Below are 18751 nucleotides of genomic sequence, written 5' to 3' on the forward strand. Positions count from 1 at the left end.
GCGCCCAGCCATGGGCATTTTTTTTTAATCCCCTGCCCTTTTTCTTTGTGGCATAATTCATTGCAGGTTCTCTTCTATACAGATACATGGAAAACACATTTTCTTAAGCTGAGTTTTTATTTATTTTATACTCAGCCACCTCATGACAGCTTTTACCTTGTTACAGAGCAAAGTGGGCACTGCCCAGATCGAACTTTTAATATCAGGGATGCTCCCAGACCCCTAGCAGTGGGTGAGGGATTCATCATTTTAAACAGTATTCCACTTGGACCAAAAGCAAAGTTCTTCCTTAAATATGATATAGTATTAGTTACCTCAAAGATCACACAGGAAACAGCCTCATGTCCACGTGACTGATTTTCTCTGCACTGAGGCAGAGCTCTCGTGGGGTGATGCTTTCCCTTCACTCAGGAACCTATACAGGATGCGTGAAGCCCAGGCAGCACACTCAGAAACAGCTCGGGGCCTTAGGGACTTAAAATGGGAGGACAGAATGGCAGGTTTCACTCTTTATTTAGATAAGAAATCCCAGGAAGCAGATTCCTGGGCCCCACCGCAGGCGGTCTACACCTTCAGAAACGCGGCGTTCGCAGCACGCAGGGCCCAGCAGAGCTGAGCTCGTCCTAGATCACGCCACAGTTAGTGGTACCTGGGAACTGGAGCATGGTTTTCTGTACGCACAGTGTCTGCACCCATCACCTGCCTCCCTCTGTGTTTCTTCTCCATGCCTCCAGCACGTTATTTTTAAGCGTGTCTCTTACACATCTGTGGCCTGTGCATCTTAGGACGCACTGACTCACAGCAGTGTTATAAATGGCTTTTGGAATCCACCCTGCCTACAGTATCCCATATTTTCATCAGGTTTCAGAAATTACTCCACTACTTGAATCTTCTAGATTCTATGCTTTTTCGAAACTGTTATATTGTGACTGTGCTGTTTTTACTGGAACTATAGTTACTTGATACTGTCACTGACATAGGAATCATCAGGAGAGATTATATTTTTTTCTGGCTAACCAGAAAAGTTTGTTTTTCCTGTGAAAATTTTTTTTTTGAAGGCAATAGGTGTTTAAGATGTTTTTTTTTTTCTTTCAGGGATTCACAGAACTACTTCCTATTGATTTGATTAAAATTTTTGATGAAAATGAGCTGGAGGTTTGTATTATAAACATTATTTTATGTAAAGTGGATTTTTTAAAGTATCTCTCATTACTTTACAAGTAATATTTTAATATTCTTGGATCCATAATGTCCTAGAGAGTAACTTTAGATGAATTATATTTACATGTCTCTTATGGGGCTTATTTGCCAATGTGGTTCTATTACATGTCTCTTATGGGGCTTGTTTGCCAATGTAGGAGTAAGGAACAGCAAAAATAATCAGCTGTAGTTGCCTTGTCCATCAGAGGGCAGTTCTGGAACATGCCTAGTAAGTAGAGGCCACTGAGCAGAGCTGGGATCATGGCCCTATGCACCAGGCGAGGCAAATTGCCACAACAAGTAGAAACAAGGTTTGCAGTAGCCCTCTGGACAGCAGAAACCTGCTTACACTACCAGACTGGCCAAGTATCCTCTGCTGCATCCCCATCCACCCCCACCGTGGCAGCCAAATGGGGGTCTTGGCCACAAGGTGGCCGTAAGCATCTACTTGGGCCTGTAGAACAGACGTCTCATTGAACTTGAAGTGGTTTATGTTGAGTGAGGAAAAATGTCAGAAGGCAACAAGGTTGTAGCAAAAGGTAGTTTAGTGATTGTCTAGTTCAGCTTCTTGGTGTTGACATAGTTGAGTAACAGCCATTTTAAAAACAAAGGAATATCTCGCCCTTTGTTGTGTCGAGAGAAACAGGAGAAAGACTGTCTGTTGAGAAGCTGTTGGTGGGACTCGGCCATTTGCCCCGTCCATGTCCAGTGAGTGTTTCCCATACACTGGCTTTCTATACTTTTATCTCAAAACAGAAAGTTCAAGATCGATGATGTCTATAGAAATCATATACCTCAAGCCTTTCCTCTGATAGGTGGGAAACTGAGGCAGAGAGCAGCTGGGTTTACCCAGCAAGGTTTTGGCACAGTCAGGCCTAGGAACTTTATTTCCAGGCTTCTGGCTGAGTTCTGTTTCCATTTCATTCTGGTACCTTTGCATAAATATCTTCCATTTGTCCACAGGAAACCTCCCCTGATGGAGAGTTGCATAATAGGAACGGCAAACCTTAGACTAAATGCTAAGTCGAAGACCCAGTTATGCCTTAGCGTATGTCTGCCATTCTTAGGCCTCTGGGCAGATGAGGTGATTTGTCATCACTGGAATTGATCAACCTGGAGGAGAGTCATAAGCACTAATTCTTTTGTGGGTAGGGAGATGCTTTCAGATATTCAGAGGAATAACCTCTCAGGAGGAGAAGCAGCCAGGGTAATGCAGAGATGCTGCTGGAGCGTGAGAGAATCCACAGGTCCCATGCGTGAGACTAGAGGGTGGGTAGGGAGGACGACTGTGGCATTTTTATATCCGATACGACATGCCGTGGCTTGCGCAGGGTTCGAATTGAGCTGCCCTCGTGACTGCTGCCTCTGTGATCTGCTATGGCAGGTGGAGCCTGGAACAGGTGTCTGCCTTCCTCTGTTGTTATGATTTGCTAGCTTACCTTCGCGGCACAGTGACCACATGCTGGCACTGAGGGTGGTCATTTCTCGGTGTGTGATCTCGCACCTTTCACATCCTGCTTTTACATCTGGTAAATTTTCTTCCTAGTTGCTCATGTGTGGCCTCGGTGATGTGGATGTGAATGACTGGAGACAGCATTCTATTTACAAGAACGGCTACTGCCCAAACCACCCCGTCATTCAGTGGTTCTGGAAGGTAACTCCGGGGCCCAGCCCTACCTGGTGTCCTCCACCTGAGGCAGGATTGAGGGCTGTGTGGCGCCCTCCATTGTGGTCTGACTTCAGGACTGATGCTGGCTTTGGGGTCTGTTAGAGCTTGGACTGCTGGGGGAGGGAAGAGGCAAACTGAGCCAGCAGCCCCGTGGTGGCTCCTCTGTAACTGTAGCAGACAGCTAGACTTGAATGAAGTTGGTCCCTACAAAAGCACACTGGCCTTCCTTGACCACCTCGTGAAAGTGACTTTTATTTGAGGGACTGGTCCGCCAATGCGTAAATAGAAACGGGGGGCTTCTCAGGGCAGAAACAGGCTTCAGGGATGGCTTTGCAAGATGCCACTTTCTGTTAAGAAGTCGTTTTCTCAATTTTTAAAATATATTCCAACAAATATTTTGATCTGTGTATCTTTCAACCAAAGATAACACAACATTTGATTTATTATCTTAGGGCCACTGTTTGTATCCTGTTCAGCTTAGGAGGGAAGTAAAATAGGAATGGGTTAGTCCAAAGGATATAGTAAACAAACTTAAAAAAAAAAAAAACAGTTATCCCCCAAAAAGGCTGATTATTTACTTCACCCCAAAAAGGAATCATTTAACTTTTTCAAATTTATTTTTATTTATTTATTTATTTTAAAGATGGGGTCTCACTGTGTTGCCCAGGCTGGATTCAAATTCTTGGGCTTAAGCAATCCTCCTACCTCGGCCCCTCAAAGTGCTGGGATTACAGGCATGAGCCACCATGCCCGGCCTTTTTCACATTTCTAAATGCCTTTTATTACTATTTCAAATGCCAGCAGGAATACAGAGATAAAAAAGCAAAGTCTTCAAAGCCTAGTCCAGGTCTCACTTGGCTTGTTTTAGATGTTTGCCTACAACAGTCCAAGTGGCATTACCAGTAAAGCCACCTGGATTCCCATAATAATGCAGATATGTAAGATACACAGATTATTTTAGAACCCCATCTTTGCCTTTGTTGTTTTGTTTTTGTTTTGTTTTGTTTTGTTTCGTTTTATAAAATGATGTCTTCTAGGGAACGTGTCTACAATCTGAAATCCCATCTCATAACCTGGCTTCCCCTTGTGATGACAAATCTTAAATACTGTATATTTATAATTGGCTTAGGGGGAACTGGTAAGCCTCGAACACAGAAACATGAGCTTGGTGCCATCAGAGAGTTTGCTTTTTATATCATTTATTTTGGCCTATTGGCAGAAGAAGAAAGAGACGGACATTGTGATCACTCAGTCTCTTAGATTAGAGAGGCCAGCTAGTATTGTGGCCATAAAAAACCTACTCAGTTTTCAGAGTCAACTGTCTAGGTCTTACATTGCAATATAAATAAGATTAAGTTCTGCCTGCCTGCATGACAGCAGCATGTGCCATGGGTCACGTGGCGGGTATAATGACCTTCTGCCTCTGTTCATAGGCTGTGCTACTCATGGACGCCGAAAAGCGTATCCGGTTACTGCAGTTTGTCACCGGGACATCGCGAGTACCTATGAATGGATTTGCCGAACTTTATGGTGAGCAGGATACCATTAGATTCAGTTGTCCTCCTGGGAATTTCCAGCCAGGCATGAACTCTGGCCCAAGAACCCTGCCGCCAGGCCTCTGCAGAAGGCTAAGTTTCAGGACAGTGTGCCATGCATAGGTTCCATGAAAGTACTGTTATCTATACTTTATATAGATAACATGGTGCTTCGACTTCGAGGGATTGGGGGGCAGTTTGTGAAGAGATCCATAAGGCTGCTCTTTTTTTTTTTTCCTAGTTTAGTTTTTTAGTAAATCGTTAAAAACTAGGTTTTGCAGGGTCATTTATATGGTCGTAAACTGAGGTATAAAGTCACCTCCAGTAGGCAGAATTTTTCAGTGTTTACCATAGATTTAAAAATCACTGTACTTTGCATACTGAAAGTCACATTTCATTCGCCCTCCCACCCGCAAAACTAGTTTGAAGTTTAAATTTCCAGGGTCCGGCTGAGAGGCTGTAGCTGCCTGCCTTTCCACGTAACTGTTGTGTTTGTTAATCTTGGTGCAGTTCCATTCTGGAGACTAAGCAGAGTCTTCTGTGAGGAAGCCAGAGGAAGACCTCTGGCTTCCCTCAACATTAAATATCAATGTTGCAGCAGAAGAGAGTGTCTTGGGCCTCACCCCTGGGGGCAAACCCTGCCCTGACAGTAGCTGGACTGCAGACCACACCATAGCTTCATTCTTCCGCCCCAAGCAATCTTAACATTTCTTTTTCTTTTCTTGTCTAGGTTCCAATGGTCCTCAGCTGTTTACAATAGAGCAATGGGGCAGTCCTGAGAAACTGCCCAGAGCTCACACATGGTGAGTGACAAAAACACATGCATGTCAACGCAATATCTGAACTGCTTAGCTGGGTATGGTGCTGGGCTCAAGGCTATTGAATGCTCTGTTTCCTGTCTGTAAGTAGCTTAGAGAATTAAAGGACAGTGATGTGGATGAAAATAGAAATTGTACAGTAGTGCTAATAAGACATAATGCACTCAGTATGTTTGGCACATAAAGGGCTCAGGCCTCCCTGCTGTGGGGAATTTCTCCTCTGAGCCCAGTCCTTCCCTCATTATTCTAGGTAATGGAGCTTTCACTGTTCACCATACATAGATAAGGCAGCTCTCAACCTGTATAATAAACACGTTGGGTTTTTACTCCAACCTTAAATTGGTTGAGAAGTTAGGACAAAATACCCTGTGGAAACATCCTTTTTCAAAGGCCTTCTATGCCCATGAATAACCCGTAATTCCCTGGAATTGAGCAGTAACATGACTGTGGTCGGAGGAGGGTAAGAGGGCTGACACGTGGCCAGGGATGCCCAGGCGTGGAGCGTGGCTGCCCTCAGAAGGCCCTCTCAGGAGGCACAGTGACGCAGAAGGGTCCCAGTTGTTTTCTGAACAGTTGCATGAAACGCAGCACAAATGCAGACTGGATGGGATCAGTTTCTTGAAGCCGGGTTCAGGGAGCTCTTGCTAACTCAAACTCCCATGTCCCTCGTTTTGGTTTTTCTGCAAAGGCCTTTATTTCTTGCTCCTGAGGAAGCAGCAGAAGTGGGCCTTCTGGAAAACGGTGAGCAGCGTAGCCCTGTGTTTCTCATGCAGCGGGGGCTGCAAAGCCTGCTCTGGCCATAGTGAGCTAACATAAGCAACCGAACACTCCCTGCAGGAAACGCCCTCCCTTAAACTAGAAGTGCTGGCCAGGAGAGAATTCTCATGAACATGTGTTTGCGAAAAATTGGCTGTGAAAGGTTTTTCACTTCTGTCGGATTCCCTTGCCTCACCAGAAAGGTGGTTTTTTTTCCATTCATACCATTCACGTGACTCTCCAGATGGAATGAATGTGGTCATTGCCTGTCAGAGCCTTGAAAGCAAGCTGACTCCAGCCTAAAATTCATGAATATTCAGAGCAGTCATTGTCCGTGGTTCTCTGACTTTATTCTAAGGGAAGAATGTTTGAGTAGTTCAGAGCTTTTATCCAAATGGTGTCCAAGTCATATGTGGTTTTCTGGGTTCTACTGGCCTCCATATGAAGGCACCAGCGTTGAGCCAAGCCCCAGGACTGTGGGTGGTGATGCGAAACTCAAGCTCATAATATTAACCAGGATGAAGATTAGGAAAAGCGAAATTATTGGGCACAGTCATCATCTGTGGTCAGGCACTGCTTAATCTTTAGGGCAGCCTTATGAGATATGTTATTCCCTTGGGCTGTCAGAAGGCTGGCCCAGGGCTCACCAGAGTCACAGATTCCCAGATCACAGGATTTGAACTCAGAGCTACCAGAATTAGAGCCTGCACCCTTTACCACTACACCAGATACACTGCCTCTGTTGATATACCCACTTTCTTTTTAGACTTTTCCAAGGAAACCAAATTAGTGAACCAATTTCATGTTCATTCAGCCCATGTTTCTCTGTGACTTCAGGGACACATATCTTACTATTGAACTGTCTTTTTTATTTCGGAGCCCACATGATTCTGCCGCAAGTTCAGATAAGACCTCTGAACTCAGTGGTTCTCAACCTCAGCTGCATGTTGGAACCATCTAGAGAGCTTTAAAGAAATCACTGATGCCTGGAATTTGGACTTCATTGGTCTGGTGTGTGACCCAGGCAGTGGGATTTTCAAAGCTCCCCAGATGATTTTTATAGGCTGGCAGGGTTGAAAATTCACAGCTCTTCCCTAGGAAGGGCAAAGATCCACCTACAGGAAGGGAACAACCCAGCTGGCTCTTACCAGAACTTATTTTCCTCTTTATGTGTCATGGAAATAAAGCAACTATGTAGTTTTCCTAATGATGTTCTCCCCAGACTAACTTGACCCGGTTGGAGAGGACTGGCAGTTGCAAGCAACACTGGCTAGCATGAGTGGGACTGTTCTGCTGTTTCTTCTAAATGGCTTTCCTCCCTACCTGACCCTGACTGTATTTTGACATAGGAAACAGAAACTTCACTGGCTGTTTCGTGGCAACAGTTCTGCCATAAAATTTTGCCATACATAGGTTTAATTTCTTCCACGTTTTATGATACACAATTAAAGTTCAGAATAAAAATCTGATTTCCTAGAAGAGCAGAAGCTGAAGGATCTGGTTCTCTGTGATGAGGGTACCTTTCATTAAGCTTTCCAATGGTGATTATTGAGTGTCTGACATTCAAAGGATTTCATTTCATTGTTCTATAAAAGGTCACTACTCAGACATTTAAAATTACTCTTCATTAAGAATCACAGGCCCACCTGCCCTTTTAGGTAGACTCTAAAGCAAACAAAAATCATCTCGTTCAGCCCATGCATCTTCCACATGAGGATGCTGAAGCCCTGTGAGGACAATGAGCTCCTTAAGGTCACCCAGCTCATTAGTGCAGAGCAAAGCCAGGTCCGTGTGTCCTGACCTCTAAAATGATAGGAACTCACACTCACCAAGCACTCTGTTCATTCCGGGGATGGTGCTCAGCACTTGATGCGATTGACTCATACCATCATCACAGTGGTCCTAAGAGGTGGGTGATGTTATGACCCACTTTTTTACAGATAACACTGGGATGCAAAGCGGTGAAGCATTAAGCAGCATGATTCAGAACCTCAGATCTTGACATCCCGTCTTTGCCTCTCTCTTCATCATGCCAGTGTTTCTCAAACCTGAATAATCTGTGCACCTTTTTTAAAGGGAAAAAATGGTCACAGATTCTCAAAAATGGGCCTGAGACCCCCATAGGGATTGCAGGCCCGGGACTGTGAAACCCCAGCTGAAAAGCCTGAAGCCAGTTTCGGTGAAAGGCTCTTTTAAATGCCATCTGTAGATGTGAAGTCCTGTCTTTATTAATATGATAATAGAAAGTTAAAAGCCTGTATTAGTATTTACTCTTTTAGGATTCCTGGGTTCCTGAGAACCCCAGTTTGAGAAGCACAGTGTTATTCTCTGTCTTTTAGTGTTTAGTGGCTGTTAGAGAATCCAAGTGGAACTCAGTGGGACTTATTCAATATTTAGGGGTTGTTAAACGGCCCTCTACGGTATTTGTTTCTTTTCTGTTGCTGTGACAACGGTTAGCTTTTAGTATATGTGCAAGTGCTGCCAAAGCGAGCACGTGAATGGTTAGCTTTTAAAACCTAAGAAATTACTTTGCTCATTCTTGGAATCACACATCAATACCTGGAGGGGGTGGTTTTAAACACAGTTTGAGCACTCACGGCAGAGGCAGCACAAGTGCACTTCAAGAGCTGGGCTTTGGAGCACCCCAGGGCTGTACCTGGCCCCGTGTGACCTTGGGCAAGTTACCTAACCTTGCTGTGTCTCAAGCTCCTCCTCTGTGAAATAGGGGTGAAGCATTACCTGCCTTACAAAGTGATTGCCAGGGTTCATAACATTGAGACAAGGCTTATGGGGCATGGTGAGCACTCCATGAACATGAGCTCTTACGTCATAATGAGCTGTGGCAAGTGTGCGTGCCATTTTCATGACAGATACACATCAGCAATCACCCCCCAACACATACACACACACACAGAGGTGCAGGTTCTGTGGCTAAAAGCTCTGGTCTTGAGCCCCATGTAGACATACAGTAAATGTTGAAAGGTGTTAACACTGATACCATCTCTTGAGTAATTGAGCCCTTGCTGTATGCCAGGCCCACTGATCCGATCCACTTGGCACTCATATGTGCAGTTTCCCCATGTCACCGAAGCACAGAGGCCATCCATTTGTCTGAAAACCCTCACTATTGCCAGGGCGATTTGCAGCCCCTACCCCCACCTGAAGCCTCCAGATATGTAGGGACTTTTTCTAAATGCAACTTTACATAGCAAATGTCAATTTTGCCTGACTTTGATCAGAGGAGGTAGCTTAGCACTGGTGTTCCCGAGCCCCGGACAGCCTGGGTTCTGTTTGTGGGTCTGCCGTTTGACAAAGACTGTGACCTCAGGAACCTTGCCCTATGTCTCTGCTCCAGGAGCTCCTGTGCAGAATGGAGATAACATGACCTGCTTCATAGGGTTGTGACGAAAATGAAGTGAGTTAATAGAAAAGCACTTGGCTTGAGGCCTAGTGTGGAATAAGTAATAGTATTAGAGATAGACACAGTCTTAATTGGTGGGTAACTCCAAAAGCATCAACTCTGCGTTCCAAGGGTTTGGAAATCTTGCCGGTTACTTTGCTTTTCATGTTTCCCTTCCCACCAGGATTCCTCCAAGATCTGCATCTGACTATAGCAAAGGTTTCATGGACCATTCGAAAATGTTCTTTCTCTGTAAATTACAAGAGCTTATTTAGTGTGGGTGTTTCATAGCTAGAGGTTTTTGGGGTTTTTTTCTCCAGGTAATCAAAATTGTTGGTTAAGGCTTTTTTATTCTCTTACTCAAACCTCATGCCCTATTAACCAGATCGAGGAAGTGCTGTTGTGGCTTTTCACCTACACTTTTTGTTCCTTTTGCAGCTTTAATCGCCTTGACTTACCTCCATATGAAACCTTTGAAGATTTACGAGAGAAACTTCTCATGGCCGTGGAAAATGCTCAAGGATTTGAAGGGGTGGATTAAGCACCCTCTGCCTCGGGGGTGGTTGTTCTTCAAGCAAGTTCTGCTTGCACTTTTGCATTTGCCTAACAGACTTTTGCAGAGGCGATGGCAGAGAGCAGCTGCAGGCATGGTCCCTGGAGCCGAGCCTTCACCACGCACTCGTCCAAGTTCGGATGCGGGAACCTGGTCCCAGCTTGAGTTCCTGCCTTTCCCACCACAAATTATCAACTGGTTGATGTGTACACTAATTACATTTCAGGAAGACTTAATGCTATTTATGTTGTGCCTCTGCAGGCAAAGCCCTTAATAAATATTTTACATCCTTTCTAATGACAATGAATGGAATTAATCACTCAACAGGTATAGTATTACGACTCATGTTTACTTTTTAAAATGATTTAGACCGATTTTCAGATTTTATTTCGTTATGATTAAAGATGTCTCATGTACTTGGAAAAGTGAGCATTTTTTTTTTTTTTGTATTTCACTTTCATACCAGGCTTAATGTCAATGACATTTTTATTTTTGAAGTACTCTGACACCTCCATCCTCTACTTTATTAGAATTGGAAGGCAAATTTTTGTCCAAAAACCTACAGACAAGTACTTTGAGAGAATTTCCAATAGAGTATTAGACATAATGATAATTTTTTCCATACTCAGAATGAAAAACTGGATATTACGTTTTTGTTTTGGGGTTTTTTTGTACAAATTTAGCTAATAGCTACAGGCTGAGAGAACTGTAACATAGCATGACAAATTTTGTGCTGACTTGAAAGGAATCACGCCATTATTCCTTAGAAGTAATTACATGTGCTCTAACACATTTGAGACAGGGTTGGACTCCCATTTCTCATCAGAGAAATTACTTAACCCTTCCTGGCGCTGTACAGTCATCTTTTATTCTATTTCCTCTTTGCTGTTTGTAGTAGAGACATTTTGAATGAAACTTGGCACTGCTTGATTCAGAACTGTGGAAACCAGATCTGTTTAGTCTCCTGTTTGTATGCGTTTGCTAATGGTAGCTAAATAACCAGTTTTTGTTGTAAATGCACCAATTCTGAAGGCACTTTATGTACTACATGGAGGTCATATCTGGTTTTGTTTTTATTTTTTTATCATGAACATTAAATGTGATGATGATTTCTTTTCCCTGCACACATCTTTCCGGTGCAATATCTATCAATTGTGAATCTGGCTGCTGGTGTATAAAAACCTGGATGTAAAGCTGAGCCTACAGACCTGTCCTCACCAACTGTTTTGTGATTTCTACTCAACTACAAAGATTTATTTAATGTACTCTTAATCTAACTGAGTTTTGTTACCAATGACCTGTTGCATGCTTCAATACCGTGTACTGCCTGAGTTGTGCCTGTTGTGTGCTAGATTAAAAGTGAGACAGAGACTTAACTTGATCCTCTGAGCTCAAGCTATTGAGCTGGTAGTGGCAGAGGACTGAGGGTACCTGCACAGTTTGATTCTTTTCCACGTGTAAGTCTCCATTGCAGAATTGTCGTGCTTTGAGAAAACACCTGAGGCAGTGTGGGAGTTGAACGACCCTACTGTCCTTTTTAACCTGTGTTGTCCTAGACCCTGTCGGGGCAGTTAGGGGACACTAGAGATTTGATCTCATGCGAGTCATCAATAGGACAAAAAAGCTGTGGTTTGGGGAGGTCTGTTTGTTACATAAAAAGGACCTTTCGGTGTAAGAAATTGCCGTTTTTACCCTGCCCTGGCTGGCATGTGAGAAGCCATGGAAGGTTGTGGTTGTAAATGAGTTGTCTAAAGGGGTGCAGAGGCCTGAGGTTTCTAAAAGAAGGTAGATTTCTACAGAGCTGAGTGTTGGTTCCTTTTTCTTATTGGTTGAAAATTACCTGGTAGTGATCAGAAAACTTAGATGCTATGTAACTAAAAAAAAAAAAAAAAAAAAAAAAAAAATTCCTGCTCATGAGTTTTGACTATTGGTGAGACGTTTCCCCTACAGTTAACATGACAAATGTCTCAGTGGCAAAAATCTTTTTGTAAGCCCCCATAGTCTAGAGGCAGTTTTCTTTTTAAGAATCATGCCAGAGCCTGAGTCGAGCAGTATGCTTTCTTGGTTTTTGAGAGTAATTGTGTAATTGTAGAGGGAGAAATCCAATTCTAACCTAAGAACTGGGATTCTTCTGTCATCTTGTAAACTGTATATTGAAAAAAACAGAATAGTCACTAAATGCATATTAAGTCAAGTATTGGAAAGTATAAAAGAAAAATCATTCTGACAATTTCTAAGCCAGAAGCAAACAAGAATTACTGAAATCTACCCCATGAATACTTGGAAGGCAGTAATTGTGAGTGACACCTCAGTTCATGAACCCCTTAATAATATCAGCTTAATTTTAATGACAACTAAATATGCTGAAGTGAGGATTTAGTATTTTTTAAAAAAGCAAAACAAGGTTCAGTAGTCCTCAGCAATTCTCCAGGTTTCTCTCTTTGCCTAAAATGGTCATAGATCTTGATTTCTCTGAATCATGATGGCCACACCCAGTCATCTTCACAGCGTAATTGCAGGTGGCAGTAAAGAGAGTGTGCTGGGTAAGGAGCAGTTGCTGGGTCATTCCTTGGGCCTCGACCTGCCCGGGGAGTAGCCCTGGGGGAGAGAGGGCAGTGTTGCCTATCCCAGAGTTCCCAGCAGCCACACTGCTCTGCAGGCCAGGCTCTCTTTATAGCCAGAGAAATCACCTTAATGCAGTCTCTTTAGTTGTCTGCTGAAGCTGTAGTTATTATGGGCCACTTACGTGAGGCTGAGAAGTACGTGCCGGAGCTCACACACTGCCTGTTGCGGGTCTCTTAACATCAGTTATCACAGCTGCCTGTGGGTCCCGGGTATTTCCATTCCTGCCCCTTGTTGGCCCGAGGAAGGATGTGGAAAGAGCACCTGGCGGGATGAAGGTCCAACAGCCTGTGCCTCTCCACTGCTGGCCCTGGAGCCGGCAGCAGTGAGGCATTCATTGTCTGTGTTGCGGTGTATTCCCAGCTTCAGTGCTCTTTTCCTTTTTGCCTGAAATGTTTATGCTTCTCTGCAGCCAGTCCTCTAACAAATCTCAAGAACAAAGGTAAGACACTTGGTTTTTGTTTCCAGGACCCTTCAGAAGGTGACATCAGATATTCCCTAAATTCAGACAATGAGGGATACAGAGCAACTTGGCATGTATTATTTCTCCCATGTAAGGACAAAGGGACAGATTATTATTATTATTTCTGAGACAGAGTCTTGCTCTGTAGCTCAGGCTGGAGTGCAGTGGCTCAATCTCAGCTCACCACAACCTCTGCCTCCTGGCTTCAAGCGATTCTTCTGCCTCAGCCTCCCCGAATAGTTGGGATTACAGGCACCCACCACCACGCCTGGCTAATTTTTGTATTTTTAGTAGAGATGGTTTCACCATGCTGGCCAGGCTGGTCTTGAACTCCTGACCTCAGGTGATCCTCCCGCCTCAGCCTTCCAAAGTGCTGGGATTACAAGCATGAGCCACCGCACCCGGCCTCACAGTGACAGATTCTGAGAAACAGCGTGCAAAACATTTGAACCATTTTCTACATCTCCCATTGTTGCATAGACAGTGTGCACCGCTGCTATCTTGCCAGATCCACACTGGTCCTCCCGAAAGCCAGGTTCATACACAGCAACTTTTTAATTATTCTAACAGTTACCCATTAACAGTCGACTCCTGTATTTCTAAGTCTTGTACTCACCTCTGAAATTTAAAAACGTATAAAGAGAGCCTGGGTTAATCAGTTCTGCAGCCCCTACGTGACACTGTGCTAGTTCTCTTTCTTCTGTCTCCTTACCCTGCCCCTGCACCCCTGTACTTAAGAGGGAGAGGTGGGAGGTGCTGTCTGGTATCATTTTCTGCCTTGCCAGTAGAGGGTGCCGCTGTGCAGGGTAACTGCCCGCCTGCTCCCTTCCTGACCTCCCCTGACCCCGAAGATCACTACCTCTGTCATTCAGGCATTGGGGTACATCCTGATAAGTCATGTCAGAACTGCCAATTTCAGGACTGAGATGTGTTTTTAAAAAACAAATCCTTATAAACTCCACTTTGTACTTTAGATTTTAAAACTGGGGGAAAATGTGATATTCTTTGGACCACTTTTTTAATTTATATAAGCCTTAATGAACAGTGTCTATACATTTGCATACGCACACCCCCACCCCAGAGTGTTCTCAGTATGTCAGAGAAAGTGCCATGGCATTAGGACGGGAGCTTGGAGAACGTTTTCTAGAAAAGGGTTAGCTTCCTGTTGGCATGAAATTTTCCAAGCAAACCTCATTAAACATCTGTTGTTTGTTAAAGATGTTCCACTGAAAGCAACGCATGTTTCAAAGGCATGTCTTTCTGTTCGTTGGTTTTCTGTGTGTAAGGAGTAGCATTGCTGTTGGCGCCTAACCTCACGTGCACTGCATTCTCAACCCCGTACCAGTGCATCAGAAGCCTTCCTCATGACCATAACTCTGTGTCTGCAGATATGTGTTCCTGTGTAAGCCAGTTTTCCCCTTTTACTCAGACTGATTTCACCTAGATTGTCACGGTTTCCTTCATGTTAACTTTGCGTGACTTTGTTCTTCCTTTACTACTCTGTATGTAATATATATACATATATACGTACATATGCTGTCCAAATATATTTGTATATATTTGTATAGCATTTTTACCTTTATCGAGTAATCTGGTTTCGAAAGGGGGTGAGAGTTTAGTCCCTTCTACAGTTTTCTCCAAGCTGTGTCCTGTGAATTCCGACCCTTGGAGCCTAAGAAAACCCTAGGAAGATGATGTTAATTTGCTGTCATTTCTTAATTCAGGATCTATCATCAAATGAAACATGAAAAAAACAGTGACTTTTAAGGTGAAAAGAGTTTCAAGCATTCCAAATAAATTCTCAATGTTTCATAACTTTTTATTATAAACCCACCTCCTAATAGGAAGCCAAGTACTATTTGATACAGTGGTAAAAACCAAACTACCTTGAATTTTTTTTAAGGCAACTTATGAATAATGCTCATTTTCACAGTCAGAATAGCTTTAAAATATGGTTGAATTTGATACACACAGGAAGTTTTCTTGAAGAACAATCCTTTCGCTTTTCTTTTTTCTTGAGAGATCTAAAGAGAAACTGTAGATTGTTTTCCTGACAGCAAAAGACTAATGTGACAAAATGAAGTCATTGTAAAGAAGCGATGCAACTTGTCAAATATTTAATAAAGAATTATGGAAGCTGGAACATTTTCTACATCAAGTATTATGGGTTGTTTGATTTAAAGCTTCTTTGTGAATGCACCATCTTAATTGTTGTCAGAGGGGTTTAAATGCCTGCAGATTTATAGTATGTTCATTTCCTTCATCTCCCTAAAAGCGCCGCACTTTTAAAAACATTAAAGTCTGGCAGGGCACAGTGGCTCACGCCTGTAATCCCAGCACTTTGGGAGGCTGAGGTGGGCAGATCACTGAGGTTAGGCATTCAAGACCAGCCTGACCAACATGGTGAAACCCCATCTCTACTAAAAATACAAAATATATATATATATATTAGCCAGACGTGGTGGCGCATGCCTGTAATCCCGGCTACTCAAGAGGCTGAGGCAGGAGAATCGCTTGAACCCGGGAGGCAGAGGTTTCAGTGAGCTGAGATTGTGCCATTGCATGCACTCCAGCCTGGGTGACAGAGCGAGATTCCGTTTCAAAAAAAAAAAAAGTCTGCCCAAAACACATGGCTTAAGCCTACTAAAAGGATGCACATTTATTCTTATCCGTCTGTTTTGTTCTTTTATTATACTTGAGAATTACTGATTTTACGTAACATTTGTATAATCCATGTTAGTCTGTTCCTCAAAAGGCATCCTTGTATACCTAGCCCTCAACTTGTGTGAGTTAATAAGACTCAATAATGAATCCCCAAGTTGCTTCTCAGAAAGGTGCTGTCAGAATCCCGACCGTGTGTCACTGCCCTGTGCAAAGCCGGTGGCATTTTTCCTCATGCCATTTCATCCCGCTCAGATCATCTCAGACTCCTGGAGAATTTTCCCTTTTTCTTTAGTACTGAGCTTCCTCTTGATGTGCTTAACCCATCCCCTCGGGGCAGAGGAGATAGCTAGCGGGGAAGCAGGACATCATTTAGTCTTTGGTTTCTTGCGGCTTGTCTTTTTTCCATTAACAGTAGATGGCATCTTGCCAGAAAGCTGTCCGCAGCACCTGGAATTCCTGCCTCCTCCTCCAGGGTTATGAGTACACATGAGAGGCACAATTGGACAGAGTCACTGTGAATATTTATATGTTCTTTCTTAAAACCACACATGGTGGAACGAATTACATCAATGACACAGTTGCTAGATTAATACGCTTTTAACCTGCTCTGAAGTCCAAGACTCAGTAGGCACTTGTGAGATGGTGAAGCCCCTGGTAAAAGTGTTTGCGGTGAGCATGGGTATCCTGAATTCTGACACTAGCTTTCTCGGGGTTGGCTCTCAGAGCCATGTTCAAAGGGGTTCCTGAGGTAAGAACGCAGAAGCCTCTTTCTGGGAGAGAACACTTCTCAAAACAGCTTCCAGAGAGCTCAGGCTGTAGAATCTCTGAGGAATCATTTATAAGACTTGAACTGGGCTGGAAAAAATTTGAGCATGAGTTTACTTAAGACCCAAGACACAGTCCTTGGTAAGTAGGCCGCAGTGCCCAGATGTGACCCAGTGGGGACTCAAGAGGGCAAGAAGGGAGAGTCCCTGTTGGGAACCTTTTAGGGCTGACCTTAGGCCAGACTGGGAAAAAGGTCAGTCTCCCCAATTAGCCTGTTGCTGTGTTCCTTCCTGCCCAGCCCCCTTCACAGTGCCCCGTGCTGCTCATGTGCCTCCTCCCCTTTCCTCTGCAAAGTTCCCAGCTGGGCTGCAAGTCTCGGGTACCTGGAGTGTTGACAGCGCAGAGCCCTCCCGTCACCTCCAGGCAGAGTGGCCCTCACTTCACAGGGGCCTCCTGGGGACAAGGCGTCCTGAGCCCTCAGTGCTTCCGGGTGAAGGTCAGAGACTGTCCCTGTGTCACGTTCTCCCAGGCCCACTCAAAGCACAAAGTCCCACAAGGGGTTGTGGCTCTTCCAGGTCCTCTGCTGGTCTTACTGCCTTGGTGTTTGAAATGACGACTGCAACAACTTCATCCTTTTCTTGGCCAGGTGCCCCCAGAAACTACCTTTTCAGATATGCCCTTTTACCAGGGCTCCAGGCCCCCTCCCTCACAGCTCTGCAGCCTTGCTGCACAGTTCCCCATTGGAATTGTGAGGGGAGACCGTGTTTCTTCCACATGTTTTTGCCCACTCCCCACATCAGTTCTTGGAGTAAGCCTTTTTTCCTCTCCAAGGAAAGGGCTTACTTGCAGACGAATTAGTTTGGAAGTACAGTACTAGAGCAAGCACACCCCCAAATTGAGCAGACTGAAACTGAATAGGGCCCAGAGGATGGGTGAGAGCCACATTCCTGTGATTAAAGGCAGATTTGGGTGGTGTCTAAGCAATACCCTTCCTAGGGAGTTTTAAATACTGTTGCTAGAATCAGGGAGTCGAGTTCTCAATCCTGTTTGGCCTTATCCAGACTGAGTACCAAGGCTAAAGGCAGAAGGTTCTGCACTGCAGAGTGCCCAGGTGTCAGCGGCTCGAATCATGTGATCGCAGAATATGTGGCCCTGCAGGGCCGGCCTTGCTTTGTCTAAACGCTCTCCTTTTTCATGTGAGTCCTGGGGTTCTTGCCCTTGATCAATCCAGATATGACCAGTACTGTGGGCCTGGAGGGCCACGTTTTGTTGTCATCTGTGGCCTTGGACTCTGCTGGGGCAGCCTTGCCTCCCCTGTACAGACCCAGAACAGCTGCCCCTGTGGGCGCTTCTCCCAGCTAGAAACCTGAGGGCTGATGGGCGAAGGTGGTTGGCTTCCGACTGCCCCCGTGGGCCGTGGAAGCGGGCAGGACCTCATTCACCCCAACACCTCCACCGAGGGGCTTGTCTGCAGCAGAGGGGCTACTCAACATTGAGCTCAGGAAGGGAGGCCAGGAAGCTGCATGAACGGCCCAGCTTGGGCAGTTGGGGGCAGCGGGGAATGGACAGACCACCTTGGCCTGGAGGTAACCCCAGCAGAGACACGGCCAGCAGAGTTCCATCCTTCCGCTTCCCAGTTCAGGCAGAAAACCCAGGTTTTCCCAGGAAATCTGCAAGCACATTAAGCTGGTCTCTCCTTTAAAAAAGTGCAAGGATGGAGACAGTCCTACCTGTCCTGAGCAGGATGGGCCCTGTGCCAAGGGGCCAGGCAGTAGCAGGCTGGCACTGTAGGTAGGGAAGGGGCCAAGGATCCCCAAGAGGAGTTGACAGCAAGATAATTTAAAGAGCGTAAGTAGGCCAGGCGCAGTGGCTCACACCTGTAATGCCAGCACTTTGGGAGGCCGAGGTGGGTGGATCACCTGAGAGGTCAGGAGTTCGAGACCAGCCTGGCCAACATGGTGAAACCCCGTCTCTACTAAAAATACAAAAATTAGCCAGGCATGGTGGCATGCGCCTGTAATCTCAGCTACTCGGGAGGCCGAGGCAGGAGAATCGCTTAAACCCGGGAGGCCGAGGTTGCAGTGAGCCAAGATCGCATCACTGCACTCCAGCCTGGGTGACAGAACAAGAGACTGTCTCAAAAAGAAAAATAATAAAGAGCATAATCTACCTCCTGTAACACATCATCCCGGCATGGGAGTATATCTTGGCAAACATCCGCAAGAAATTTTGTCTTTCAGGACAGGGACAAGAGCCCACCATGCCCTCTGGGTTATGCCTTGTCTTCCTCAAAATTGAGGAGAAGC

General features: G+C 44.8%; 1 protein-coding gene and 1 long non-coding RNA gene across 24 annotated transcripts in view; one reads left to right on the forward strand and one right to left on the reverse strand.

Moving 5' to 3' along the window:
- Nucleotides 1–15168, forward strand: part of NEDD4L (NEDD4 like E3 ubiquitin protein ligase) — a 363613-nt gene extending 348445 nt beyond the window's left edge. For 16 of the 23 annotated variants that reach the window (XM_063795757.1, XM_063795749.1, XM_063795752.1 and 13 more), the window contains 5 exons: nucleotides 1096–1155; nucleotides 2747–2854; nucleotides 4303–4399; nucleotides 5135–5207; nucleotides 9817–10234. In XM_063795757.1, the coding sequence (XP_063651827.1) occupies nucleotides 1096–1155; nucleotides 2747–2854; nucleotides 4303–4399; nucleotides 5135–5207; nucleotides 9817–9919 (441 nt within the window). In that variant the 3' untranslated portion in view covers nucleotides 9920–10234. Of the gene's footprint in view, nucleotides 1–1095; nucleotides 1156–2746; nucleotides 2855–4302; nucleotides 4400–5134; nucleotides 5208–9816 lie in introns of all 23 variants that reach the window. The other 7 variants (XM_001140979.7, XM_001141065.7, XM_054671682.1 and 4 more) reach the window with 1 other exon arrangement.
- Nucleotides 12296–18536, reverse strand: LOC129137818 (uncharacterized). The gene is made up of 2 exons (XR_008540610.1): nucleotides 16829–18536; nucleotides 12296–16535 (listed from the first exon to the last, which is right to left on the reverse strand). It is a non-coding gene; the product is annotated as an uncharacterized LOC129137818 (long non-coding RNA).
- Nucleotides 18537–18751: the final 215 nt, after the last annotated feature.

This window comes from Pan troglodytes, chromosome 17 (genome assembly GCF_028858775.2).
Source record: "Pan troglodytes isolate AG18354 chromosome 17, NHGRI_mPanTro3-v2.0_pri, whole genome shotgun sequence".
In the NCBI taxonomy this organism is placed as follows: Eukaryota; Metazoa; Chordata; class Mammalia; order Primates; family Hominidae; genus Pan; species Pan troglodytes.